The sequence below is a fragment of the Choloepus didactylus genome, chromosome 12 (assembly GCF_015220235.1).
Source record: "Choloepus didactylus isolate mChoDid1 chromosome 12, mChoDid1.pri, whole genome shotgun sequence".
In the NCBI taxonomy this organism is placed as follows: domain Eukaryota; kingdom Metazoa; phylum Chordata; class Mammalia; order Pilosa; family Megalonychidae; genus Choloepus; species Choloepus didactylus.
The window spans coordinates 11,098,355-11,124,385 of NC_051318.1; the positions used below are offsets into that span (position 1 = coordinate 11,098,355).

At 44.0% G+C, this 26,031-nt stretch overlaps 1 protein-coding gene and 1 pseudogene across 5 annotated transcripts; both read left to right on the forward strand.

Moving 5' to 3' along the window:
• The first annotated feature begins 997 nt into the window (after positions 1–997).
• On the forward strand, positions 998–22,587 carry SLC46A3 (solute carrier family 46 member 3). Of its 5 annotated transcripts, none has more exons than XM_037799802.1 (6): positions 998–1,245; positions 2,070–2,282; positions 12,024–12,894; positions 14,418–14,501; positions 19,811–19,967; positions 21,861–22,587. In XM_037799802.1, exons 2-6 carry the CDS (start codon positions 2,094–2,096, stop codon positions 21,943–21,945), a joined length of 1,386 nt encoding a protein of 461 aa, XP_037655730.1. In that variant the 5' UTR covers positions 998–1,245; positions 2,070–2,093; the 3' UTR covers positions 21,946–22,587. The 5 variants fall into 5 exon arrangements, with proteins under 5 accessions (XP_037655730.1, XP_037655729.1, XP_037655731.1 ...); XM_037799801.1 differs by having other exon boundaries at positions 999–1,213; XM_037799803.1 differs by lacking the exon at positions 998–1,245 and adding an exon at positions 1,268–1,577.
• LOC119506720 lies at positions 5,784–10,146 on the forward strand (annotated as a pseudogene).
• Positions 22,588–26,031: the final 3,444 nt, after the last annotated feature.

The following is a 26,031-nucleotide window of genomic DNA, read 5'->3' on the forward strand; positions in this document are numbered from 1 at the left end:
TTATTCTTAGTGTCCTTGCCTCGGGCACTCTCGGCTGGTCTGGCACCGACAGTGGGCTGACAGTGGGCCGACAGAGGGCCGTGGTGTTGCTGAATATAAACAGTTTTCACACATCAACAGCAGACAAGGCCATTCAGTGACCATGACGCATCAAGACAAAAACAAGATAACTCTGTAATCTCCTCTGAGCACAGACAAAACATGAGCCTTGTCTAAACCACAAAAATGACCGAAAATGGCTGAGTGCCTGCTGTTTCTTTTTCCTCACCTAGTCTTCACTCCTTCGAAATAAGAGTATTAAAATAACCCAGTCATAGAATTACCCCCTTTTCGTGACAGCATCCAATCCAGGGCAAGGCCCTGCACAAGCCCATATCCCATGACGAACTCCAACATCCCCGTACTGGGACGCTGGAGGAGTCACAAAGCCACTCGACTCCCCCCCCACCCCCGGGGGTGGCCCTGGCGGGCTTTGCTGGGGGCACCGGTGCTTCTAGGCGCTGAGGGTGAAGACTGTTGTCCAACCCGCACCTGACCCGTGAAGAAACGTTAGCTCATACAGATTAAATAACGAGCCCAAGGTCACGCCGCCGGCAAGAGCCAGCGACCACCTGCACCCCAAGGCCCGCGCTCTCTGCGGTGAGCACCTCCCAGCACCCTCCGGGGCCCCACCCAGCCCGGGCCCTCCCCTGCGTTCATGCTGCGGGGACCCCCCCGGCCGACCCGGATGTTGGACGGAGAACCACACAGACGAGTTCCCTTTCCAGCAAATGTAATGTGTGCGACTAAAAACAATAGTCGAGCCCAGAAATGCTTTGCAACCGCGGAGGCCGGCAGTGAACCTGCGCGCAGCCGATCCCCAGCCGCCTGTCCCCAGCAGCGCGGCGAGTGACGTCGGGGCAAGCCAATCGGCGCGGGGGCGCCGGCCGCGGGGCCCAATGAAAGGCGAGCAGGGGCGGACGCAGGCTGTGGGCGGGCCCGCGTGGGGGCGAGGCTGGGTGCCCGGGAGGGGAGGGCGCTCCGTCACGCGCCCCGGGCCGGTCTCGCCTCCTCCGGGCAGGCGGCCGGGCTGCGTCACCCCGAGCGAGGCCGGCCACCCACCGACCGACCGACGGCAGCGGGCCGCGGGGCGCCCGGGGCTTCCGCGAGCTCGCCGAGGCCGAGTCCACCCGGCCACGGAGAAGCGGAGGCTGCGCCGAAAACGCTAGCAGGTGTCAGTTTGGAAGCGGAACTGCGCGCTCTTTGGTTTGCTTTAAAATAACTCGCGTTTCCCCGCAGAAGTATTTGGCCGAATTTAACGGAAAATTCCCCTGCCCACCCCAGCGCCGGCTGTGTAGACCCGCCCCCAGCGCCGGCTGCGTAGACCTGGCCCCGGGTCCCTGCCTCTCGCCCAGTGCCGGACAGCGGCCAAGGTGCCCCGGCGCATCCCGGGCTGACCCGGGCCCGGGAGGCTGCGCTCGCTGCTCGGGAGTCGCCGCACGAGCGCGGGGGATCCAAAGAGACACCTCCAAAACATTTGGGGGCTCCCAAAATGGTCAGACCTGCACCTAGCCTGGCAGGAAGACTGTAATCGTGGGGTGAGTTAAAAAAAAAAAAATCCCCTTCTGATTGTGAGCTGCTGTTTGAAAGGCCTCCCCCTGGTCCTTTGTTACGAAGCAGCAAAACAACAACAAACAGTTCCGCAACCGCCTCCCCAAAAGGAACCTCGCTATTTACCCGGTGAAAGCCACCTGGCAGTTTACAAGGTGGGAACTGTGGCGTGGTCATTGGAAAGCAGGATGGGGTGACAGTTTATCAAGATTATTTTTAAGAGTCTCTGAAAGGGGATTCCGGTGCTAAAAAGGCCGACTCTTAAAAATGGGAAGTTTGACAGCCTCCATTTGCTCAAGCCAAGGATATTTTCCCAGGGAGAGTTTCCTGCTCTGCATTCTCTGGTTGCTTTGTCATTTTTATTTACTTGTTTATGTGGTTTTGTTTACCCCACATTTCTCTGTCTTCAGGGACCTTGAAAATCGAGCCTCTCAGATAGGCATGCAGCTGATTATCACTCTCCTTCTGCTGTTTTGTAGGTTTCAGCCACTTACCCAGGCAATATGAGGATTTTATTTGTAGAACCTGCCATTTTCCTTAGTGCCTTCGCTATGACTTTGACGCCGCCACTGACGACCCAGTATGTGTATAGGAGAATATGGGAAGAAACGAGCAATTACAGTATTGCTATCAATAGCAATATTTCTCAGTGTGAAGAAAACAAAAGCAGCCCCATTTTTGTATTGCAGGAGGTAAGACATTTTACATTATAAATGAAAGATGGCAGTGTGCACACCATGCATGGGTCTCTCAGGGATCACCATAACACTCAGTCCCCAACGAAGTGGCCTTTGCTCCATCCTGTTTGAAGTCTCCTGATGCCTTTGATCTGCCTCTTCTTAAAACCCCCTTCTCATCCTGGGACCCTGCTCTCCTCCTTTCTCTCAGAAAACTTGAGCGCAGTCCCTCACCCCACAGCTGTCTCCCTGCCCCTTCCAGAATCTCCCCCAGTGAAGGTATTGCCCAAGGTTTCTTAGACCTGGCTTCTCCCTTCTGTACTCTTGCCCTCTGATTTAGCACACATCTCCCTGGCTTCAACTAAATACACCCAGACAAATGACATTGGTTCTTCATATTCTATAAATTTCTTAAGTGGACATTATTGTTGCCCTTCTTTCATAGCTGGGGAAACTGAGGTAAGAGAGGTTAAGAACCGGATGCATAGTCAATACCAAGGAAATAGCACAATTCACAAGAAACACTTCAAATCCAAGAGCTGTCTCACCTTCCATGTTTTTATTCTCACAGCTCCTAGCGCAATGATGTTTGCTTGGCAGGTGCTCTGTATATAATTATTGGATTAGTTCAAATCATCATAAAGTTTTTCTGGCATAGTGCAGAGAGAGTAGCAGGTAGTCCTTTCTTTGAGGAGCTTTCATCCTTTCAGGGCACAATGGGAACTAGATAAGAAAAACAAAGATGACAGACCTCACAGGGGAACTAAATGCTGACTAGCTGGAGCCGACAACAGACAACAAGACCCCAGGTGTTGAGAGGGCAGAGGTCACCGACAGCTGGGATGGACAGCCAGGGAAGACTTGATAGAAATGGAATCTTTGAACGCAGCTTAGAAGAAGGAAATAGAAGACTGAGGCAAGTAGAATGCCAGGGAGAACAGAGAAGAAAAAGTGACTAAGGTTAGAGGATCTTGCCTGTTTTAGAAAGAACATTCTGTGGTTTGCAGTGATGGTGGTGGCAGATGAGAAGGGCCAGATTTGGAGAGCTTAAACGGTGTCCTGAAGAATTTGGCATTACCCTTAGACATTGAACACCTTTGGATGTTCAGGGATGACATATGGGCAAAGCTTTGAGAAGGAATATCTTGAGACAAAGTTGAAAATGGGTTGGGTCAGCCTTTTAGATGAATTGGAACAGGGAATGTCTACATCAGTAAAAAAAATGGATTATTTCTGGTTTGGCTGAAGGTCATTGGCCTTACCTTTGCTTGCCTATGGTTGAAACAAAAGAAAACAAAACAATGATAAAAACAAACAAACCTTGACTAAGAGTTTTGTAGGGTTCTTGCCTGCCAAATGGAATCCCATTTCCAATTCAGGGCCCAAGTTCTTTACTTCAATTGCCCTAAGCCCTTGTTACCAGGGAAAGACTTCAGAGCGAGCTTTCCCAAAACCAGCCCCAAGGAGTTTTTTGTATGGTCTGTGCAAAACAAAAGTGAAAGCTGAACCAAGGCCGGTTGCAACAAGCTGCTTGGCAGGGTGGGGTGGGTGGGATGAGAAGTGGAGCTTCTTGCTCCCCTTGCTCTCTCTGTCTCCTAGCCCTCTCCTACTACTTCTGTATGAACAAGTCTTGTGTTTTGTTTTATTTTCTGTGGGTTTTTTTTTTTTTTTCCAATCTGGCAATGCTTCCTGTTTAAAGTCTCCCTTGTCTGATGTTAATTGAGCTGCATCAGCTTTCTTTGGCTTAGTGTTCTTGTGATCTACCTTTTCCCATCTTTTTTTTTTAATGCAGTTTTATTGAGATATGTCCATACACCATATGGACCATCCAAAGTGTACAATCAGTGGCTCACAGTATCATCACATAGTTGTGCATTCATCACCACAATCGATTTTAGAGCATTTTCATTATTCCAAACTGCCCCTTCCCAAAATAACAAAATATGCTATACCTCTTACCTCCTCCCATCCCCCATTATTCACTCCTAAAATAGGTGTGGTGCATTTGTTACTGTTAATGAAAGAATAGTGATACTCCTGTTAACTATAGTCCGTAGTCCATAGTTTGCAATAGGTGCCTTTCATAATCATCGTCCACCACAAGGTTCATATTCTCATGTTTATAACCTCTAGCTTTCCTTTTGGTGACATACATGACTCTTAATTTCCCCTTTCAGCCACATTGACACACAATTCAAAACTGTTAATTTTACTCACAATAATGTGCTACCATCCCTCTATCCATTTCCACTCATTATATTCAACCTAGTTAAAAATTCTGCACATATTAAGCATTTGCTGCCTCTTCTCTAGCCTCATTCTCTCTCCTGGTAATCTGTATTCTAGATTCTATGTCCATGAGTTTACGTATCATAATTAGTCCATATTACTGAGATCATACAATATTTGTCCTTTTGTGTCTGGCTTATTTCACTCACCCTAATGTCTTCAAGATTCATCCATGTTGTCATGTGCTTCAGGGCTTAATTCATTCTTACTGCTGAATAATATTCCATTGTGTGTATACACCACATTTTGTTGATCCATTCATCAGTTGGTGGATACTTGGATTGTTTCCATCTTTTGGCAGTTGTGTATAATGCCACTGTGAACACTGTGAACCAGTTTTATGACTCCAGAAAAATGGCCTTCACTGAAGTCTGTGACTCCCAGGGCCTGTGTCTGTCGCAGGGTGGGGAGTGGGGCAGCTCCTGAACAGAGAGCACCTGCCATTTGTGTTGTCACATCAGCTTTGACCCCCTGGGTTTTGAGGAACAGCTGTGAGGAGGTATGGAGTGGAGATCACTCCCCTTGGCACTGCGGGCACTGAAGATGCTGAGCCAGATCTGACAGAGCCTTTCCTTCTCTCTCTCCACCTCCTAATTTTTGTTTGTTTAAAGCAGGAGGCAAATCACTGTTCTACCTATGTCCAAATGCAAAGGCTGTAAGAGCGTCTGCCGTCCAAAACCCCCTCCCCACACGCAGTGCTTCCACATGCAAACTATACTTCTGAACTTTGAAGTGGCGGCCACAGAGTGGAGCCACTTCCTCCGTCACCAGAGAAGAGTTTTCTGGGAATTCAAGTGATCTTCCCATTGTGTGCAAGCTCTTCTCAGAGGGAAAGAATTGAGGCTAAACTGGAAGATGAGTCTGAGGTGTGGAGGAAATGGCGAAGCTGGCCATGGAGGGAAGATTCTAGAACTTCCCAAGGTGTCCCTCCAGTGCCAGGCATATCCTTGCTGGAATGAGGCCTGGCTTTTGGCACAGTCCCTGTTCTTACTCATTTCCTTGTTTCTGTGGGAGAAATGACCTTGGAACTGATTATTTCTGGGCAACCCTGCTGACGTCAAGGTTCTGGCCTGGCTTCTGGTCATGTGGGATGTGGGCTGAAAGAAACTGGGGTACTGTGGCTGGAGAACAAGAGAAGAGGGTCTCACCTTGTGGTTTTTTCTCCTTCAGGAATGTTTTCTATCGTATGTCATTCCCGGGGAGTGAGGAGTTTCAATAGGTGTGTCCATGTCTGTATTTGATTCTGTGCTGTCCTTCCCCAGATCCCTTGGAGCAGCCCTGGCCCCCTCAGCCCCGTGCCAGTGGGAGGGCGAGCGGAGGAGAGGGCTCGAATGTGTGGGCAAGTCTGCCGCTCTTGCCCTTCTGGAAGCGCGAGGGAGAAGGGCCTCGGGCCAGCCACCTCGGAGGTCCGTCCTCTGTCACTGCAGGGGGGTGGGAGTGACTCCCAACCCCACCTGGCCCAGCGCCCAGAGCCCCCACTGCACAGAGCAATGGTCTCATTCTGAAGATGTTAGCAATTTTTTAAATTGCTTAACTGTTTTTTTCACTTATTGTTTTTTAATTGGATTAGTACTCAAGAGAACGTGCTGGCCTAGATCCCTTCTATTAAAGTTCTTGCTCTGGATTTGCAAGTGCTGCTTCTCAGACCGGAGAACTAGGAACCCGCCACCCCCACCCACAACTGGGACGGGGCGCGTGGCCATGCACATTTTAGGCCTTTAGGATGGAGGAATATTTTTGCTTCCCAGGAGCCCCACCACCCTCTGCAGTACCTCATTCTGGCCCCTTCTCAGGATACTCAATCTGCTCAGCTTCTTAAAGAACATTCTCTCCCCTTCAAGTCCAAGAGCAAGTGCTTTCCTGCTCCCTGAGCTTCTGTCTCTTGACACTCAGCTCTGCTCAAGTGGCCACTCCCTCACTCAAAGAAGTGTAGGGTTGTGTGGTCTGTCCTTTTAACCCTAAAAAGGGGAGCTGTCATAGCACAGGGTGAGTCCCTAGTAAAATGAATGAGTGAATGAACAAATGATTTTTCCAGTTCAGATTTTTTTCCTTGCCACCATCCAAAAGAACAAGTGTGTGTAAGAAGATAGTGCATATTACAAAAATGGGTTGGACTTCTGTTATGCCATATTTATTTATTCTTCCTACATCACAAACACACACATATGTATTAGAATACAAGGTATCTATTTCAGGATATAGATATAAGAACAAACTGAGCTATTTCACTTATATTTAGCATTGCAAAAGTCTTATTTTTCAAACCCATTTGGGTTTAACTTATATATGTTCATATAAAGAACTTAATATTGATCCTACCCTATTTTTCAAATCTTCAAATTTTCTAAACCCTGCATTATAAAGTACTCCTATACAGTTCTCTTGGGCAATGAAATTAATCTCTAAAGGATTCCTTAACAAAATGCCAGCACTGTAGGAAGGAAACTTTTGGCTAAGGAGTAAAGAAGTAAGGAATTTTGGCATTTTTGTTGGCTTTTGAGGAAAAGGAATTTTTAAACCCTTTATGTTTCCTCTTCCCTTGCTAAATGATTTGTAAGTTTTGAAGTGTGAAATGGACAATTATGCTCTGTCCTCTTCAGGCTGCTTTTAAGGTTGGGACTTCTGCTATTGAAGGGGGACAATTTAGGGGAAATCCAAAAGGTCATGAAGTTGTTCTTGCTCAGGAATTTATGTGTAAACCTTTTAACAACAAAAACAATCCATTGTTACCAGCAGATCTTTACTAAGGAAAAAAGACATGGAATATTTTCTACTCTATTGGAATTGATATATACATTTTAGCCTATGAAATTGTGACTTCTTTAAAATTGATAATTGCTTTCCTAAAATTATTCCTGTGTCAGTACACTATCATTTTTTTCAATTGTGGGTAGGAAATAGCATTTTTTTTAAACTCTGATTTCTCCCATCTACTCTTATATAATATATAATTACAATTCTCTAGAGTTTGAAAGACACATAATTTGTTTGTCTCAACTGTGATTTATGATTGAAACATGCTTTGAGTTTGTCTTAGTTAAGATCCGTGTTTTATAAACTAGATTTCAGATGAGGAGGGTGGTCTAGGGACAGGTTTGGGTGAGGATGGTAAACAGAAGAGGGAAGACGGGATTTGGGTGGAGGAGTGGAAAGGGGACCAGGAAACCACAACTGAACATCTTGTTGAGCAGTTGAATAAAAGCAAACCGTTTTGGGTTTCTGCACGTGATACCAGCACGCCAGGGCGGCCTGGCCCTTCACCTTAAATCACTCCTGGACTTGCTGGGCCCAGCGTGGGGGGTCACCTGTGGACACCCTGATGGACGGACCCAGATTGTTGATGTCATTGGGAAATACGAAAAAGGAAGAACGACCCCAGAATATCTGATCCATTTGAATGGCTGGAAGAGAAGCTGGGATGGGGGGCAGCTGGAGAGCATGCGCTTCCTGACATAGCTGAAAACCGAAGATTATAGCGTAAATTGGCAAGAAAAGCCGTAGCTCATCTGAGAAGAAAAGGAAAAAAGAAGTGCTGCAAGTTGCCTGGTGTCGACCGTGTCTTAAAAAGCCTCCCCATTCTAGAAAAAGGTGAAAGTGCTGAAAACTCAGTGGGCAGTTCCTCTGCTGACTGTAGTGAAGAAACAGATGTGGAATAAGAAGTGTAGAAAGTGCTATTGAAGGAAAGACTGAAGTGAAAGAAAAACTAGAGCTGCACACAAAAAGGAAAGTGGGACAAAGAAGAAAAATTCTAGCGATCCCTGAAGTTCTGAAGAAGTTTGAGGATGCTTGTTACTACAATAACAGGAGGAAACAGTGACACTGCCGGGCCAGACCAACGTCATAACTATTTTGGAATCCCACGCAGAGCATTTTGCAATGAGTGCAGCCTTTTCAGCCAATGAATGGCCTCATCACCATCAAACCACGTCACCCGCCAGCACGAATGTGCCCTCTAACCCAGCAGGGAAACGTGTTGACCTTCACAGGGAGCTGGTTGATGGATTAAGAACCTTTGATTACAGTCCCTGTTGGTTTTGCTCTATCCATATAAACAAGCTCAAGTACAAAAAGGTGACTTCATCCAAATTTTTCCTTCCAAATTAAGGAAGGTGCCACAAACACTACCAGGAACCAGGAGGAGCTGTCTCCAAGCCCAGCTCTGCTGAATCCATCCACTCCCCAGTCCACCGAGAGTCTGCCTCCCACGGGCGAGCCAGCACACCCAGAAGGCGCAAGGCCCCTGACGCGGGCCCCTCGCCACACCTCCGCTGGGACAGGCCATCTGGGAGCAGCACAGCCCGCAGCCCACGTGCCAGCACTCAGACTCGTCGCCACCATGCCCGTGCTGCTCCTGCAGCTGGAGAAGACACCTGTCCACAGCAAATCGCCGTCACCTGTTCCTCTGCCTCCTAACACAGAAGGGAGTGCGGTGTTTGCTGGCTTTGAAGGGAGGAGAAACAATGAATGACAATGACCCCCCGAGTGACCAGCTGCCTGCACCCTCCTTGTTTGGAAACTTCCAGAAATCCTTGGAAAGGTGTCCTTTTCTGAGAAGAACCTGCTGGCTTTCCTGGAGCACTCTGATGTCTTTCTGAGGTTTTTAGCAGAACATGGTGAGGACTTCTGCCCAGTCTGCTTGTGTCGCTGCCTCGGGACACATGACCACACCAAGGACCCCAGGGCCATTTAGTAAAGCTCTCGGCTTCCGAAAGAACAGTTTCTCCATCCAGCTTTGCGCTCTAGATTGCAGGGGAAGCACTAACAGGGCAAGGGTCATGGAAGTCGAAACAATTGAAGCTGGTTCAAGTAAGAGAAGTTGCAGTTATTTGTCAGCAATAAACACATTTTTCTAGTTATTTATTAGCATTATACAAAAAAAATTTTTGCCAACTTTTCATTTTTTTTTCCAAGGCTGAATAACTCTCAGACAAATGTTAGCTTTGCTTGGAAATTGCAAATTTGTCACAAAATATTTTAGAGAGAAATGGTATTTATAGCTCTACATTTCCTTGTTAATGTTCCCTTTCTGGAGAACATTATTTTTGGTTATCTAAGTAAAGAGTTGCCTGTCTTGTTCTAGGGAAAAAAAAAAAAAGGAGAGAGAACAGTTTCATTTATTCTGTTAACATTTACTTGATGGCTACTATGTAGGAGATGCAAAGATGTACTCAAGTCTGGTCTAGTAAAAACGAAATTGCTGAACTTTAGGGAGTGCTGACTGTGCAGAGCTGGTGCCAAGCACCTGAGAGTCATTGTTATATCTCACCCTCCTGACAACCCTTGAGTAGCAGCTGTCCTGATCCCCACTAGTCGGATAAAGAAGCTGTAGAGAGAAACAGTTTGACCAAGCTCACACCGGCTGGTGAGCTACAGGGGCCCTATTTGACTTGATTGTTCATTCATTCAACAAATACCTATTGAGTCCCTGCCATGTGCCAAGCATTATCCTGGGAGCAGGTGAGTGTGGGGAGAAAGGCAGCTCCTGCCTCCTGGAGCTCAGGCTGTAGAGAAGGCGTAGGAGGAACAGATAAACTACAGGATCATGAATTGTCACATAGTGGGACATCTCTAAAGACAGATATAGCAGGATGAGGGGGAGAGTGTTGGGGTGGGGTCAGAGGGTTGATTGGTCATGTTTGGCCTTTCCGGGGAGGTGATATTTGAACTGGGGAAGCGAGCTGAGATCGGGCAGAGGGAGCAGCAAATTCAGAGCCCCTGGGTGGGCCGAGGGACAGCCCAGGTGCCAGTGTGCCAGGAGAGGAACAAATCAGAGGACAGAGGGAGGTGAGGCCAGAGAGGCAGGGAAACCAGACCATCCCTGTGTGCCCCATGGCCAGGAGTTTGGCTTTTTGCTCATTAAAGGAAAGCCATTGCGGAATTTTGAGCAGGGAAGCAATGTGAGCCAATTTGTGTTTTCAAAAGACCATTGTGGTTGCTGTGTAGAGAACGCACCAGATTCATCTGACTCCAGAGCTCAAGCCCTTGAGCACCACTGAAAAAAGTACAGCTGGGGGAACGCCGATTGCCATAATGAAGATTTAAAGCTATATGGGAAGGTTCAGAGGATGGATAGATGACATCTGTTTGGGAATTTCAGAGAAAGCCAAGTTGGGCTTGCCTGTGGCCTGTACCTGGCACACAGAGAAATTGGGGGCATAAGTGGGGTGATGCAGAAGAGTTAGGTTGAGCCACACCTTGGAGACCCTCACAGCTGACTCAGGTGGGTGCCTTCTACCTGGCCGGCAGTGGGGGGATTCTGAAAGCCATTGAGCAGGTCGAAGACATGCCAATAGTGTGCTTTGGCTAGACGCTCACAGCATCGAGGCATATGTTTTGCAAAGTGAGAAGACAGGAACCTATATTCTGAATCCAAGAAAGAGACCAGTTAGATGCCAGAGTAGTCTAGATGAATGCTAACGAGGGTCCCCATCTGAAAGGCAGCTGTGGGGCTGTCAAGAAGGCAAAGCATGTGAGAAGCATGGGTGGTTACGATGGAGGGCACGGGTGGGGAGGGATGAGGGAAAGGCAAGAAGCAACAAGGACAATGATGGAAATTTCGAGTCTGAGTAACGAGAACATTTCCTGACAACATGGAATTGCTTGAGTTGCACGAATACATAAAGACAAAAATAGGCTCACTTAATTCAGTATTTGATATTTTTGTAGGAAACCAGTTGTTTAGGGTGCTTTCTAGATACTACACGAATAAATCTTTCTAAAACATGGATTTTGTATTTCCCATTATAAAATGGCACATGTTCTTTATATTAAATTTGGAAAATGCAAAGAGGTGGCAAGGAGGAAATCACCCAAAATTCTTTGCGTCAAATAACTAGCACAGCCCTCGTTACATTTCTGGGCTGTCATCCTCGTTTTGGTCCCATGGGAGTTGTGTTCACTTTCTCCTCAATTCATGGCCTACTGCCATCTTTAGTTGATGCAGGGCTCCTGTTTGGACTTTCTTTTATTTTTGAATTTCCTTTTATTTAGCAAAACAGGAATAAGTTTCTCACTAGTCTGTGGAGATACATGTGTAAAAAGGGCCACCCAGCTCTTCCTGAATCAAGGTCTACCAAGCATGCCCTCCATTCTCCTTAGAGCAGGTAGGAAGATGTGTCACAGGGAAGGAGAAAAATCACATGGCCGGGACAGAGGCTCGCGGTCCCTGGGGGTGTTTCCCACGGGGCCTCTATAGAGACAGACACTCGGAGAGCAAAGGTAAGGGGAAAGGACAGACACACTTTTTCTTTTTAGGGGGTGAAGCCCCCCTCTTAGTACTTGAATACTTACATTACCTCTTGGTATTTGCTTTGTGAACCAGATGAAGATTTAAGTTCTAGCTGAACCATGCACAGCAGAATCCCCATCTGTTACTTAAGGACCATCCTTTGAGAGGTGTGCACAGTGATATTTTAAAGCACATTGTATAAATCTCTGTAAACCCACTTTCTTCTTATGTATTTGCAGGAAGTTCAGAAAAAAACGTCTCTTTTTAGCCTGCAGATGGACATGAGTGGGCTAATCCCCGGCCTGGTATCTACGTTCATATTTTTGTCCCATAGTGATCATCACGGAAGAAAACTCCCTTTGATTTTGTCTTCTGTTGGAGCTCTTGCCACCAGCATTTGGCTCTGTTTGCTTTCCTATTTTGCCTTACCATTCCAGCTTTTGATTGCATCCACCTTCCTTGGTGCACTCTGCGGCAATTATACTACGTTTTTTGGAGGCTGCTTTGCCTATATAGTTGATCAATGTAAAGAAGAGAAGCAGAAAACTATTCGAATAGCTATAATTGACTTAATTCTTGGCCTCGTTGCTGGGTTAACGGGACTGTCTTCTGGCTATTTTATTCGAGAACTAGGTTTTGTGTGGTCATATTTCATTATTACTCTGGTTATGGCAGTCAACTTGATCTATATTTTATTTTTTCTTGGCAATCCAAAGAAAGAATCTTCATCTCAGAATGTTCCTGTATCATGTAGTGAAAGCTTTAAGAACCTATTTTACAGAACTTACATGCTGTTCAAAAATACTTCCAGGAAGCGGCGGGTTTTGCTCTGTTTGTTACTTTTTACAATGGTCACTTATTTTTTTGTGGTGAGTGGCGTCTCCCCAATTTTTATCCTTTATGAATTGGATTCCCCGCTCTGCTGGAATGAAGTTCTTATAGGTTACGGGTCAGCTTTGGGCAGCATCTCCTTTTTGAGTAGTTTCCTGGGAATCTGGATTTTTTCATGCTGTCTGGATGATATCCACATAGCCTTCATTGGGATTTTGACCACCATGTCTGGGATGGCAGTGACTGCTTTTGCCAGAACAACCCTGATGATGCTTTTAGGTGAGTTAAAACTGCAGTCCTGCAGCTAACCACAAATTCAAGGATTATATAAAATGAATTTAGCCTGTTGCATGAGAAACTTTAAGATAAAGCTTCCTATTTAACCCGTACTAGTTCACTAAAAGGTAATTTGGTAAAAGCTAGTTTGCCAGAAGGCAGTAAGCTGAAAGCCAGTTTGCCTAAAAAGGATACAATTCACTGAATAACCACAATTTTCCAAATCTGTATATTTGCCAAAATCTTGTTGTAAGGAATGGTTATCTTATGGATAGTTCTTTAATTTAGCTTTTGCTGAATTGAACATTTCTGAAAATGCTTCTAAGATTACTTTCAATTAATATATTTGGGACAATTATATGAAGTATGCTCAGAAAGACTTATAAGAAGAATAAATTCATATTCATTGAATATATTTCAGAAGGAAATTCTTCAAAACAGGGTTTTTGAAATTGGTCTTTCAGCAAATTGGTTATTTCATGAATTGGCTTTTGATGAATTGCTTTTTGGCAAATTGGAAGCTGCCTTACCTAGCTACTGGTAAGTGTTTTTGCAGGGCTTGTGTGAGATACTGCATTTGAAGGGCTCTGCGGACTGTCAGGTGGCAACTTGGGCAAAGTCCAGCCTAATCTTTTCTACAATGCAGGTGTCCACCCCTTCCCAGGGGAGGGAAGTGTGATCCAACGGAATTGGGCGTGACTTCCGTCTGTAGCTCTAGGTGATCGTGAACAAATTTTTAACCACTCTGAACCTTGGCTTGGATTCAGGTATCTCTGAATCAGGAGCACCTAATTCAGAGGGTTACAGTGACCATTAGAAGAGAAAACCGCCAAGCACCTGGTGCAATTCCTAGTGTTCAATAAATACTACTCCTCCTTGCCCCCACAGGGTTGTCAAGGCTAAGTAAGTTGATATATGTGCAAACACTTTGAAAACCTCAAAGTGATCTGAAAATGTAGCATATTACTATTTGGTCATATGGTGGAAAATGCTACTGATTATCAGGGGTCAGAATTTAAGGCCAGAAGAAGTTTGTGTTCATGAAGCTATTCAGCTACAAATATTAACAAGCATGATGGTAAAAACAAAACAAAACAAAACAAAAAACCCAGTTTATCAACAAATTCATCAGTATAGTAAGGGAATGCTAATGCTAAGAATACGAAGTCTGGAAAAGCAAAATCTAAAAACTAACAGTCACAACTTGCTAAACAAAAGTTACTACGATAATTAATGGAAATAGGCAGATCAGTCTCAATTGGCAGATTATACAGACCTGGACCTAAAACTTACATGAACTCTTGTTTTTAGCACGGAATGAGAATTCTAGAGTGAATTAACCTTATACTGACTGGTCCATACTCTAATTTGTTAAATAGAATTCTACTACTGAGTTCAGTCTTTTGATGAACTGGGTTTGGATACTGGTAGAAATGAAATCTTTGACAGGGAGAAAATGTTTCACTGTTAAACGTGATCGCCAAAGTGCTTATTTGGCCAATGACTTCCCATCCTCTCTCTCACAGTGAGGCTGCTGTTCCTTTTTACTATTGTTCCGTTCTCTGTTCTACGGTCCATGTTGTCAAAAGTGGTTCGTTCTACTGAACAAGGTGAGTTTAATTTGCTTAAGAAATATAAGGAATCTACAGTCTGTACCAGCTCACATCTATGTGCAATCAATGTTTGATTCTCTGAAATATTCTCCCACCCTTTTCTGCTTGGAACTCCTTTTGAGTGAAGTGGCAGCACTGCGTTAGGAAGGGGACTGTGCCCAGTCACGGGGGCCCCTGGCCAGGACCCCCTGCTTTAGAAGGCTCTCTGGGCCTGCCTTGGGCCAGGCCGCACGCAAGAGGAGAGGAGCCCTCGGGACCCAGGGGATTTACCCACTGGGAGCACAGGCCTTCCTTCTGGACAAGTCTGTGTACCAGGCCCCCAGCAGCTCTGGGCTCACTTCCAGTGAGTGCCTGGATGATCGGCTTCCTCACATCCTCTCTCCCCGGGTGCTCACCTCTGAGCCAGAAGGGCAGCCAAGGGGCGGCTTTTCATAGGAGGGACTGACCCAGCTTGGGCTTGCAGAGTAGGGTGTCTACACTGCATGTGAAAGACTCCTGAGCAGGATGGAGCCAGGGGAAGAACAGAACGAGGGTGGGCTTCATGCTGGGGACAGAAGGCTGAGGGCGCTAGAAAAGTCTGAGAATTCTAAATTTATGTCTGGCCTTCCAGATCACTTTGAAGGTATCTCTCTCAAGATGGGGACACAGAACATACTGTAGTTAACAGTTTGTTAGCCAGAACGATAACTCATGAGTGCTTAGAATGAAATGCGGAGGCCTCCGATTTGTTCTTCCCCTGGGCCCTTACAGATAATAGAGCCCCGCAGGGAGCACTATCCGACTCAGCCTGTTCAAATGAAGAGACCTGACTGGAGGGTCCTTAGCGTGGAGAGGCGAAGGGTTAGGGAAATCGACGAGAGATGGATGCCCCCAATAGGGAGGGGGCAGAGAAGAAAGACAACCTTTCTCCCTTCCTAAATCCCATTGAGCAAATGCATCCGGAAGTTGGACCAGCCAGGAAGTCCAAGTTATATAACTTGTGGGGTCAGCCTCCCAAGCACAGAGCAGGGCACAAAAGCTCAGAGTCGAGAGGCAAGCAGAGAAAAACCAGTACAGAAGGAAAATACAACTTAAACTTCCAGTTAGAACTTGTTACTAGCTAGATATACACAACAGGGGGTTGTCCTCCTCCTGCTTTATATTATATGAATTTTATTGGACTTTGGAGCTTTCTTTTATTTCATGTTTTAGCCTGGTGCAAATGTTCACATTTAATTACTTAGGAATAATGGATAATTATGCTATTATATTTATGCCAGTTTAGTCAACACTGGAAAGACTGCGTAATTCAATAAACTTAAAAATTGCTTTTTTTGATTCTTTTCTGCTCATAAGATGTGGGTGTATGTTCATGTAGCTGTTCATACAGGAAGTGATGATGATGAAGTTGAAAAATGCTTAGGAATATGAAAATTTGTCATTATAGTATGTAAAAATATACCTGCTTCAGTGGATTATACAATGGGTTCTTAGATATCCAAATGTGCAATGGACAGAAGAAAAAATATAAGTAACCTAGACTTCATCAAGATTGAAACCTCTGGGCTTCCAAGGGACACCAGCAACAAAATGAACAAGACAACCCACAAAATGGGAGAAAATAATTGCAAATCATGTATCTGATAAGAAACTTGTGTCCAGAATATATAAGAACTCTTAAAACTCAGCAATAAAAAGCACAATTACAAAATGGGCAAAGAATTTGAACAGACATTTCTCCAAAGAAGATATACAAATGGACAAATAAACACATAAGACGCTCAACATCATTAGTCATTAGGGCAATGCAAATCAAAACTGCACTGAGACAGCATGTCACAAACCCACCAGGATAGCTGAAATAAAAAAGACAGAGCATAACAAGCAGTGATGAGGACATGAAGAAACTGAAACCTTCATACACTGTTGATGGGACTATAAAGTGGTGCAGCAGAACAATTTGGCAGTTTCTCAAAAAAGTAGAGTCACTGTGTGACCCAGTTATTCCATTCCTAGGTATGAAAACATATCCACCCAAAATCTTGTACACAAATGTTCATTGCAGGATTTTCAACAATGGCCAAAAGGTAGAAATAACCAATGTCCATCAACTGACCATTGGGTCAACAAAATGTGGCCTGTCCATACAATGGAACAGTATTCAGCCATAAAAAGGAATGAAGGTCTTATACATGCTGTAACATGGATGATCTTGAAAGCATTGTGCTAAATTAGAGAAGCCAGATGCAAAAGGCCACCTATTGTATGACTGCATTTATATGAAATGCCCAGAATAAGCAAGTCCATACATAGAGTCAGAAAGTGGATGAGTGGTTGCCTTGGGTTGGGGGATGGGTTGGGGGGAGGGGGTGACTTCTGGTGGGTACAGGATTTCTTTTTGGGTTGAGGAAAATGTTCTTTCAATTAAGTGTTGGTGATGGTTTCACAATTCCGTGAACATACTAAAAGCCACTGAATTGCACACTTTAAAAGAGCGAATTTTATGATGAGAATTTTGTCTCAAAAAGCTGTTATTAAAAAAAAAAGGGAAAAATATACCTGCTTTTGACTTAGGACTAAAATGGACATGTCAGAACTATATTTTATTTTTGTTTATATTTGATTTTATTTATTTATAAAGGCTTTTAAAAAGACATTCATACTGGTAAATATAGTGACAGGTTAAAATGTTTTGCTTAGATTTCTGCATATCTTATTCTGAATTGTTCTAACTTTGTGAATTGTGATTCCATTATTCTAGGAGAGTTTAATTAAGTTTGTTCTTAACTGCAAACTAAGAAATCCTTTTTAGGTGTTGAACTTTCCAAAACTAAATGTATCCCCGCCCATTATCTATTTTTAAAAATCGGCTATTTTCGTGAAATTCTTCTGCACTTTAATCAGAGGAGAGGGGAAAGGCTGCAAAGGTTTTCAGATGCTTCTCACTATCTGTTGACTTAAATAAGAAAGGTGAGAAAATGGAATTTTGGTCATTGGAAATCTCTGGGCTCTAATGATCGTGAAACTCATGGCTAAAGCCACTCTGGATGGACTATATTACCTGTCACCACTCTTATACTCTTTGTGATGCCAGATTGGGACATAGTAAAAACAGACTTGATCTTTGCAGTCTATTGATTAAAAAAACTTTTTTTTTGTTATGTCATCCTATTTATCTCTGGCAACTACTGAACAAATTTAACTGCTTGGAAAAGTTCAGCAAAGCTACCCTGTACTAAACGTATGGTTGTTTGTGTCGGAGCAGATGGTATACCGTCTGACCTGCTTCCCATCAGGAACGGATTAAAGTCATATGATAGGACTAGTGCTGTGCAGTCTGTCTTCTGCTATTATGACTGTAGCAAGCAATACAGAAATAAAAGAATGTAACAATGTCCATGGACAAGTAGGAGTACTTTCTCCCAATTAAACTAACATAAAGTACTATCATAAATCATGGAGACAGTAAGTCTCCATGCTACTTGATTGATAACTGGGCTCTTGAATTAAGCTATGGTTCGTTCGTTCAACAGATATTTATTAAATGTCTACCATGTCCCTGGACAGAAAGGCCCTGGGGATGAAGCAGTGAACAAAGCAGATGTGCACTTGGCTTTGACAGACCTTTCATTTTAGTTAAAAGAAGGTGCACAAGTAATCATTGTTTGGCAGAGATAGATTTATGCTTTCTGAATGTATGTCCCGTTGTTCAGTGAAGAATCTGGAGCAACATATGAGAATGTGTATAACAGAATGAAAAGTTTTGTGTGGATAAAAAGCAATATGCAGTCTAAAAGATCAAGCCCATAGGGAAAATTAGAATATAGACCTGAAAACCATAGTTCACTTATGAAAGGTTATCTCCAAGCTTGGCTCTACTGTCCCCATCAGTCAAAGCACTCACAGTGATTTACAGGATTTGCACTGCCTTTCAGAAAAATGCATTGCAACTGATCTGAAAAGTAAACCTGGCAAAGTAAGAACAAGCACATTGGCTTGCTTTCTGAAGACAGCAGAAATTACATATGAACTTATACCAAGGAAATCATGCCCATAACTGAAGATTTTCACTAATAATGGAGAGCTGAAAATGGTCAAAAAATTTTTATTTAGTGATGCAAAATTTGAAATCTACGAAAAATGCACCCAGATGATCAGCTAGCTGGTCCTTTGGAAGTTTAGGGGATAGACTCTTTAGCCAGTGTGGCCTTGAATTCCAGACAAAACTAAAAATTGGTAGAATGACTTATTTCTCTCGGAGGGTGAGCTTGGACTGACCATGTGCTCATTTCGTGCTTCTCGAACATTCCATGGCTGTTACTCACGAGCTCTGAAACGTTAGGCGTAAAGCCAGGAGCCCCAGCAGCAGATCCTGCAGTGCTTTAGCAGCCTTGAAGCGATGCTTGGTGGCCGGCCCTGTGCGACGTGCGGTGTGTAGGAAGCGGGGAAGGGCAGCAGAACCCTGCCTCCTCTTCTTACTTTGGGGAGAGGAAAGAGCAGAGGCAGTGGCAAGCAAATAGGGCAGGAAAATGTGTTTTAAAGAATCATTTAGCATCAAGCTGTGACATAAACCTTCACTAGAGCACACAGTAGTTACCTGTTGAATCAAACATACAGGAATCTTGTGGTGGCTGAGTTGTTTTTATCAGCTTGGAGGGAGGGATCAAAAGTAGGGAAAATGGGGGGGGAGGGGTTAGGAAATGGGAACTGTACTTTCTGTATGATTTTTCTGTAAACCTACAACTGCTCTAATAAAGAAAAAACTTAAAAATAAATCCCAACTGCAGTATGTCTGATAAGAACTCATCTCCCTTTGCCTGCAGCTGTGATTCTTGCAAGACCAGAGAAGCAAATGGAAAGGATTTCTTCACCTTTCAGAAAGGCCCCTGGCAGAGAACACTTGCATTTGCACATACAGTGCATCACAGATTAGCATGAGGGTGGGTGGGAGATGGCATCTTGGATGTCAGGGTTGGTTGAGGCCATGGCAGATCTGTGGCAAAGGGGGACAGACACTGCAGTTTTCAAATGAGTCCTTGCTATGACCTTTTTAACTTTGCCCTCCTGGGCCTTGGAACTCGAGTTATTTCGTGTTTTCAACATCCTTCACATCGGGGCCAAGGAGAACTCTTTACCTCAGTTTCTCCATCTGCAAGATGGGTTATTAACCTCCCTCCAGGAGTTTAAAGGAATAAGTTTCATTCATCAAGAAAAAGTGCCCCCACATTTGCTGTATTCAATGAATAACAGTGTTCTCCGTTAAGTTTTCCTTTGTGGTTTTGTGATTCAACCTTTTCTTTTTCTCCCTCCCCCCCACCTCCAAACAGGTACCCTGTTTGCTTGTATTGCTTTCTTAGAGACACTGGGTGGAGTCATTGCGGTGTCTACTTTTAATGGAATTTATTCAGCCACTGTTGCGTGGTACCCTGGCTTCACTTTTCTGCTATCTGCTGGTCTATTACTAATTCCAGCCATCAGTCTATGGTATGTAAATACTTTTAATCATTTTTTCAAAAGGATAGTTGGATTAAGTGAATTCCCCAGCCCCACTAGGCAAATAGCATAGATTTGTTGAAAATTTGCCTCACAATGTGTTTTCATCTAGAACTTTTAGACATAAAGAGATCTGTCAATAATTTTGAAGACTTAGAAGAAAGAGACGGTGACACGGCTGAGCAGAAAAAGGAGAAAGGAAGATTGGGTCAGGTAGAGAGCTGAAGGAATTACCCCCATCTCTTTAAGTAAGAAAAGTTGATTAAAATATTAGAGATGTATATATTCAAACTAGGACTTCCTTTGATGGTCAGAAATTGCTGCAATAAGGTTTAATTTAATGCAGACCCTTGGATAAACCATAAGAGCAGACAGAAGCACACTGAATATTACGATGGCTGAGTTCTCTTTCCAAAGCGTTAGCTTGATTAAAATGGCTTCCTTTTGAACTGTAAATATTCAAATAAATAAAAGTGCAGAATGATATTTATGAATAGTACAAATAATAGAAAGAACAAAGGCATGGACATAAAGGAAATATTTGTCTCTTTGCTTTTCAATTACCAAAAGGTTTGAGCCCAATACACAAGTGGTTGCTAAACCACTGAAGTCACACCTCGGGCACACATGGCGGGGCCAAAGTGTTGAGCTTGGAGCTCAGTAGCCCGTCTCTGCTGGGCCACGTCTGTTTCAGGTGGCTGATAGCACAGCACAATGATCGGAGTCAATGGAAAGAGGGTCTTGTCTGCTTCCCCCAGGAGGTGTGGGGAGTGGCTGTGAGCAAGGGACCACAGGTGGCCCAGGAGCACCCACTGGAAGCTTCTACCAAGGCTGTGAACTCCTTAAAGGGCTGCACCCATGTTGTATTCATTGACACTCAATACATCCTGGAACAATGGAATTCTGATACTTAGGATCCATGTAAGACACAGTACAATGGTATTTACAGTTCCTCTGTGATGAAAAGTTATTTTTACTAGGTATCTTTTTCTTCAAAGAGACTGTTCACCTATTGTGTTGGCAAAATTAAATGTACATTCCATGCTAGTTGCGTGAAAGACAGTTAGGCTCACACAATGCTGGTGGTAGTGGTAATCAGCATCAGTTTTGGAAAGTAACTCAAGAATATGCATCAAAGGCTTAAAAAAAAAAAAGTTCATAGCATTTAACTCAGTGATTCCTTTTAGAAACTTATCCTAAGGAAATAATTCAGTAATGTTGTCAAAAATTTCTGTATAAAGGTGTTCATTATGGCAAAAAATTTTTTAAATGACCAAAATGTCCACTAGGAGGATGATTATTATGGTGCATCCATATCATGAAAAATTACTCAACTAATAAGAATCTCAGATGTGGAGAATAGAATGGGTAAATTTAATTTTTCTTCATATTTTTATGAATAATTGTTTTGAGTCTGGGTTAAATTTAGAATCAGAAAAATTAATACAAATGGATCACGGAACATGAAGGTACTACTTTTAATAATGAGGTAAATGTAGATGGTTTTCTAGGATGTTTTCAACCCTCTATTACCAAATATTTTTAAAATTAAAACTGCATGCTATTTTAATTATTTTCAGGTGTCCTTGGCTTCTAGCTTCAGTCATAGCTTTAGTTATAACAATTTTATGTGGACTACATAGAGTTGGTAATGGGACAGATGGGCATCTTAGGATCTGGAAAAGAAAGGACTCGTGTTGATATTTTATTATTTTCAGAACTCTATGCATAAAGAGTCAGTTGGATTCAAAATGCCAGTGTGTTCCTTCTATGCATAAATTGCATAATATATTAAAAGCTATGTAACCAGGAAGAAGATGGCATATGGATTACTCATTTGTGTACTGCCTTAATCTCAACTGTAAAACTTCTTTTGCTTTATAGTGTTGTCAGGTGCACCAAGTGGAATGAGGAAGGCTATGCACTTCTTATACAAGAAGATTCCAGGGAAGATACTGCAGATGGATGATGACTTGGATTAAAAAAAAAACTAAATGCACACATCATATACTCTGACTTCTGAAGAATATGAACTAACCCAATGATTAACACTTCATTAACACCCAGCTCTGAGCCTCTGCATCTTTCAGTGCCATGCACTTGAGGCACTTTGTGAATCTCGTGAGGTATTTTGAGTACATAGAAGAGCAAATCTGCAAACCCTTCCCACTTTTGGGCTCAGAAATGGAAACTTAAGGGTTAAGAAACTCGGTAAGGTCAAAAGCAATAATCTCTTTTGACATACTCATCTCATCGAGTCCAAGGAGAACTCTTTACCTCAGCTTTGTCATCTGCAAAATGGATTACGGGCCTCTCTCTCTCAGGGATTTTAAGGGGTATAACTAATAGGAAATTACGATGAATCACTCACTGATAGAGAAATAATGAGAAGTTTCAAATATTTAAATTAGAATTTACCTGAACTTGAGTAAAGCTTTGTTTTATGGAGCCCATCAGGGTGCTGTGAATATTCAGTGCTTCTAATGGATACAAAATCCTTTTCCTAATGTTTCATCAGTGACAAGCATGATAATATTTCTTTATGTAAAACAGGGATGACTGGAGAAAAAAATAAGATTATAAATAAAATTGTTGCTAAAGAAACTTAAAATCTGAGCAAACAGCCTGTCATTATGTAAAATAACTAGTATTGTAGAGCCACAATTCATTCCTTACTTCAGGAGAAGGGACAGCCACATCGCACAGCCCCCTGCTGGGCCCTGCCCCTTTGCTCTTCCACCAGAAGCTCTAGGCCTTCCTCCCCACAGGGGGAGAGGGGCATTTCTCAATCCTCCAGTGGTCATGATTTGACCTTGCCTATCTCATTTCTTCCTTCCACTCACACTGGGACCCAACCCTGGGCCCCCAAATCACTGCCTCCCGCCGTGCCTCCCTGCTGCTGGATATGCTGTTCCGCTTGCCCTTCCCCCTGCTTTACACAGGAACTTCCCCGACCCAGCCAAAGCCCAGCTGCCCCGGTGGGGCCTTCTGTGCTTTCCTGCGCTGCCCCAGGCCCCGGCAGTCCTGGCCCCTGGTGTGCACTTCTGCCACAGCATTTCCCGTCATTGTTTACCTGTTTGTTTCCCCCACATGACAATGAGTGCCTTAGGGACAGGGGCAGTCTTTGATTGATCATTGATCAGTAGATGTTTGCTGACCTGAAAATGACCATAAAAATGCGGTATATCCAAAAAAAAAAAAAAAAAAAAAAAAAGAAACAGTAGTGGAAGGACACCATTAGATCTTGCAACATGTAAAGTTCATGTTGAAAGTGTGGATGTACTCATTAATCAGGGAGCTTCAATCTTAATAAATTATTACATTTTGAAGAGAATGCCTATATGTGCTACAGCATCAAATGGTTACTCAATATGCCTACAGCTATTAATAGGAAATGCAAAGCCACAGAATGCATTAGCTCTTCATGAGGGAAATGTACAGACTCCTCTAATGTTTTCTGTTCTCAATGGGCACAGTCTATGTTTACTCATTACTGAATAAAGGAAATATGTAGATGCCAAAGATAAATGGAAGTGGACAGCACTGCACAGAGGGGCAGATACAGGCCATGAAGAATGTGTAGACACATTGCTTCAACATGGTGCAAAAAAAAAATGCGGTATATCCATACAACGGACTCATCGGTAAAAAAACAGAACTACTGATTGATAGATCCAGTAACATGGATATGTTTCAAAAACATTACGCGAAGCAAAAGAAGCCAAGCACAAAAAATTGCATGTTGTATCATACTGTTCACATGAAATCCTTCAAAAGGCAAAACCCATCTACTGTGTCAGAAAGCAGTCCAGTAGTTCCCTGGGGCTGGGAGTGGGGAAATTAACTACAGGGGAGGGGAGGGAACTTGGGAGGTAACAGAAATATCCTACATTTTAATTGCGGTGGTAGTTGTGCAGGTGTATACATCTGTCAAACTTATCCAGCTGTATACTTTAAATGAGTACATTATTTTTGTGTAAATTATACCTCAATAAGGTTAAGTAGAAATGACTATTACTGATACTTTGAAGCCAGCACCAATATGTTTGAGCCCCTTGGTGGAGGTCTCAGTGTCTGGTGGCAAGTGAACAGGGGATTTACATAGGCTGGCTTCTCCAACACGTTTGTCTCTAATACTCTTCCCTCTTGGCCAGTGGCTCTCAGTGTGGTCCCCGGCTAGCAGCACGAGCACCACCTGAAAACCTGTTAGAAATGTAAATTCCCAGGTTTCATCCCAAACCTTCTATATCACAAACTCTAGGGGTGGGGCCGAGCTCCACCGGTCTCTGACGCTCACAGGAGTCTGCGAACCTGCCCCCACTAAGCTGAGGGCTCTGCCCCTCAGCCTCACATCGTGCATCCTCTGTTGAATCCAGTTTTACCAACTATTAAAGCCAAACCCAAGTTCTTGTATTAGTTGAATCCAGTCTAGTGCAAGGGCACCATAATGATATTCTGAAAGTGCATTCAAATTCCATTCTCTTTCATGGTCCTGAAATTCTTGTGGATATAAATTAGCAAAGTCCTAAAATTCTTTCCGCATTAGAAGTCTTTGGATTTGGCCTCCAGGGGGCCTGCTGGGCTCTTAACCCTGTCTGTGGGTTTGGAAGCAATGAGGGCTGTGGCAAGATGGGAATTCCTCCTGTAAACTGCCCTCCTCAAGTGAAGAGTTAAGAAGGGAACACCCTCTTTCTCTAAGTGAAGAGACTGCATCCTCAATCACAGTCCCATTTAACTCAGTCCCAAATCTCAGAGTTCTACTGGTCTCCCAATCAAGGCCCCAGTGATCTGCTGAGGGCAGCGACTTCAGCAGCTGTCCTCATTCGGTTAAATCAGATTTTGTTTTTGGCTGAGTCCTATATCCATAAGAAATGAGTTTCTTTAGGCTTCAGTAGCTTGGTTTGGGGATTTGAGCTTGCTATTCACTTGCTGTAAATGTTCTAATGCTGTGGGAAGCAGGCATGCTACCATCCCAGTCTCTGAAGATTCTGGTGACCCAGAACCTTGCTATGAAGTGGGCATGTGATTTCACGTGACCCGGATAAGATAGTTAGCTATTTTACAAGTGCCTGCCGAAGTCAGCTAGGTTTCCTACCTAGATTCCAGGGCCTCCTCACCTTTCTCAGTCAGATAAGGAGGCCCCAGCTCCCACATTTCCCTGGGGAACTGTTTCCTGCCACACCATCTGTCTGGAGCCAACTGCGGTATCATCCAGAGATCGTGATCACAAGCAACAAAATGTACCGTTTACTCCAAGCACAGGGAGCTGTACTCTCTGATATTAGAGGCTCACTGCTTCAATCAATAGCTGAAGGACAGACTAAGAAAACAATCAGGAGCCAGGGGAACTCTGCAGATAAAGCAGCAGAAACCACAAGGATTATGCAGCGTGAAGAGCACACTGCTGCTGCCTGGGTTTCCTCACCCCGGGTCCCTGTCCCAGTCCGGCCCACGCCCCCCCCCCCCCCCCCCCCCCCCCAGAGCAGTGGGACTGGCGAGCCTGAGGGGCAGAAAGGGAAGCCTTTGTGCCCTCCCAGAACTCCACATGGGAGGCAGGCATCACCCCCTCCCCACCCCCAAGACAACACACCGGAGAGGCGAGGTGGTTCCCCTGAAGAATTCAGGGTCTATCAGGAAGTGAGGATGGATGCCAGGCAGTCAGCACAAGACAAGCGAGGGCTACAAAGCAGAAGAGGAAACAGAGGGTAATGGAATCTCCTTGCTGACCTAACCCATCTTTTCCCCAGAGCCAACCTCCGGAGGTATTACTTTGTTTTATTAATTAAAGCCAGGCCTAGTTCCTAAAACGATAATTGGGTTTGTGACGTTTTTATTCTTGTAAAAAAACAAGGGAACAAAACAAAAACAGACATGCAACTTCATAATGATGCTGTCAAGATGACAACAAAAACTAACTGGTCACCTTTACAAGATAATATACCAACTTAATCAGAAAGTTGTTAAAAATTAAGGGATCATGAATTATGACAAAGGTACTAACTGAGGCAAAATGTTAATAGAGAAAACTCCCTGCGTGTTTGTGGGGGGAGGAGGT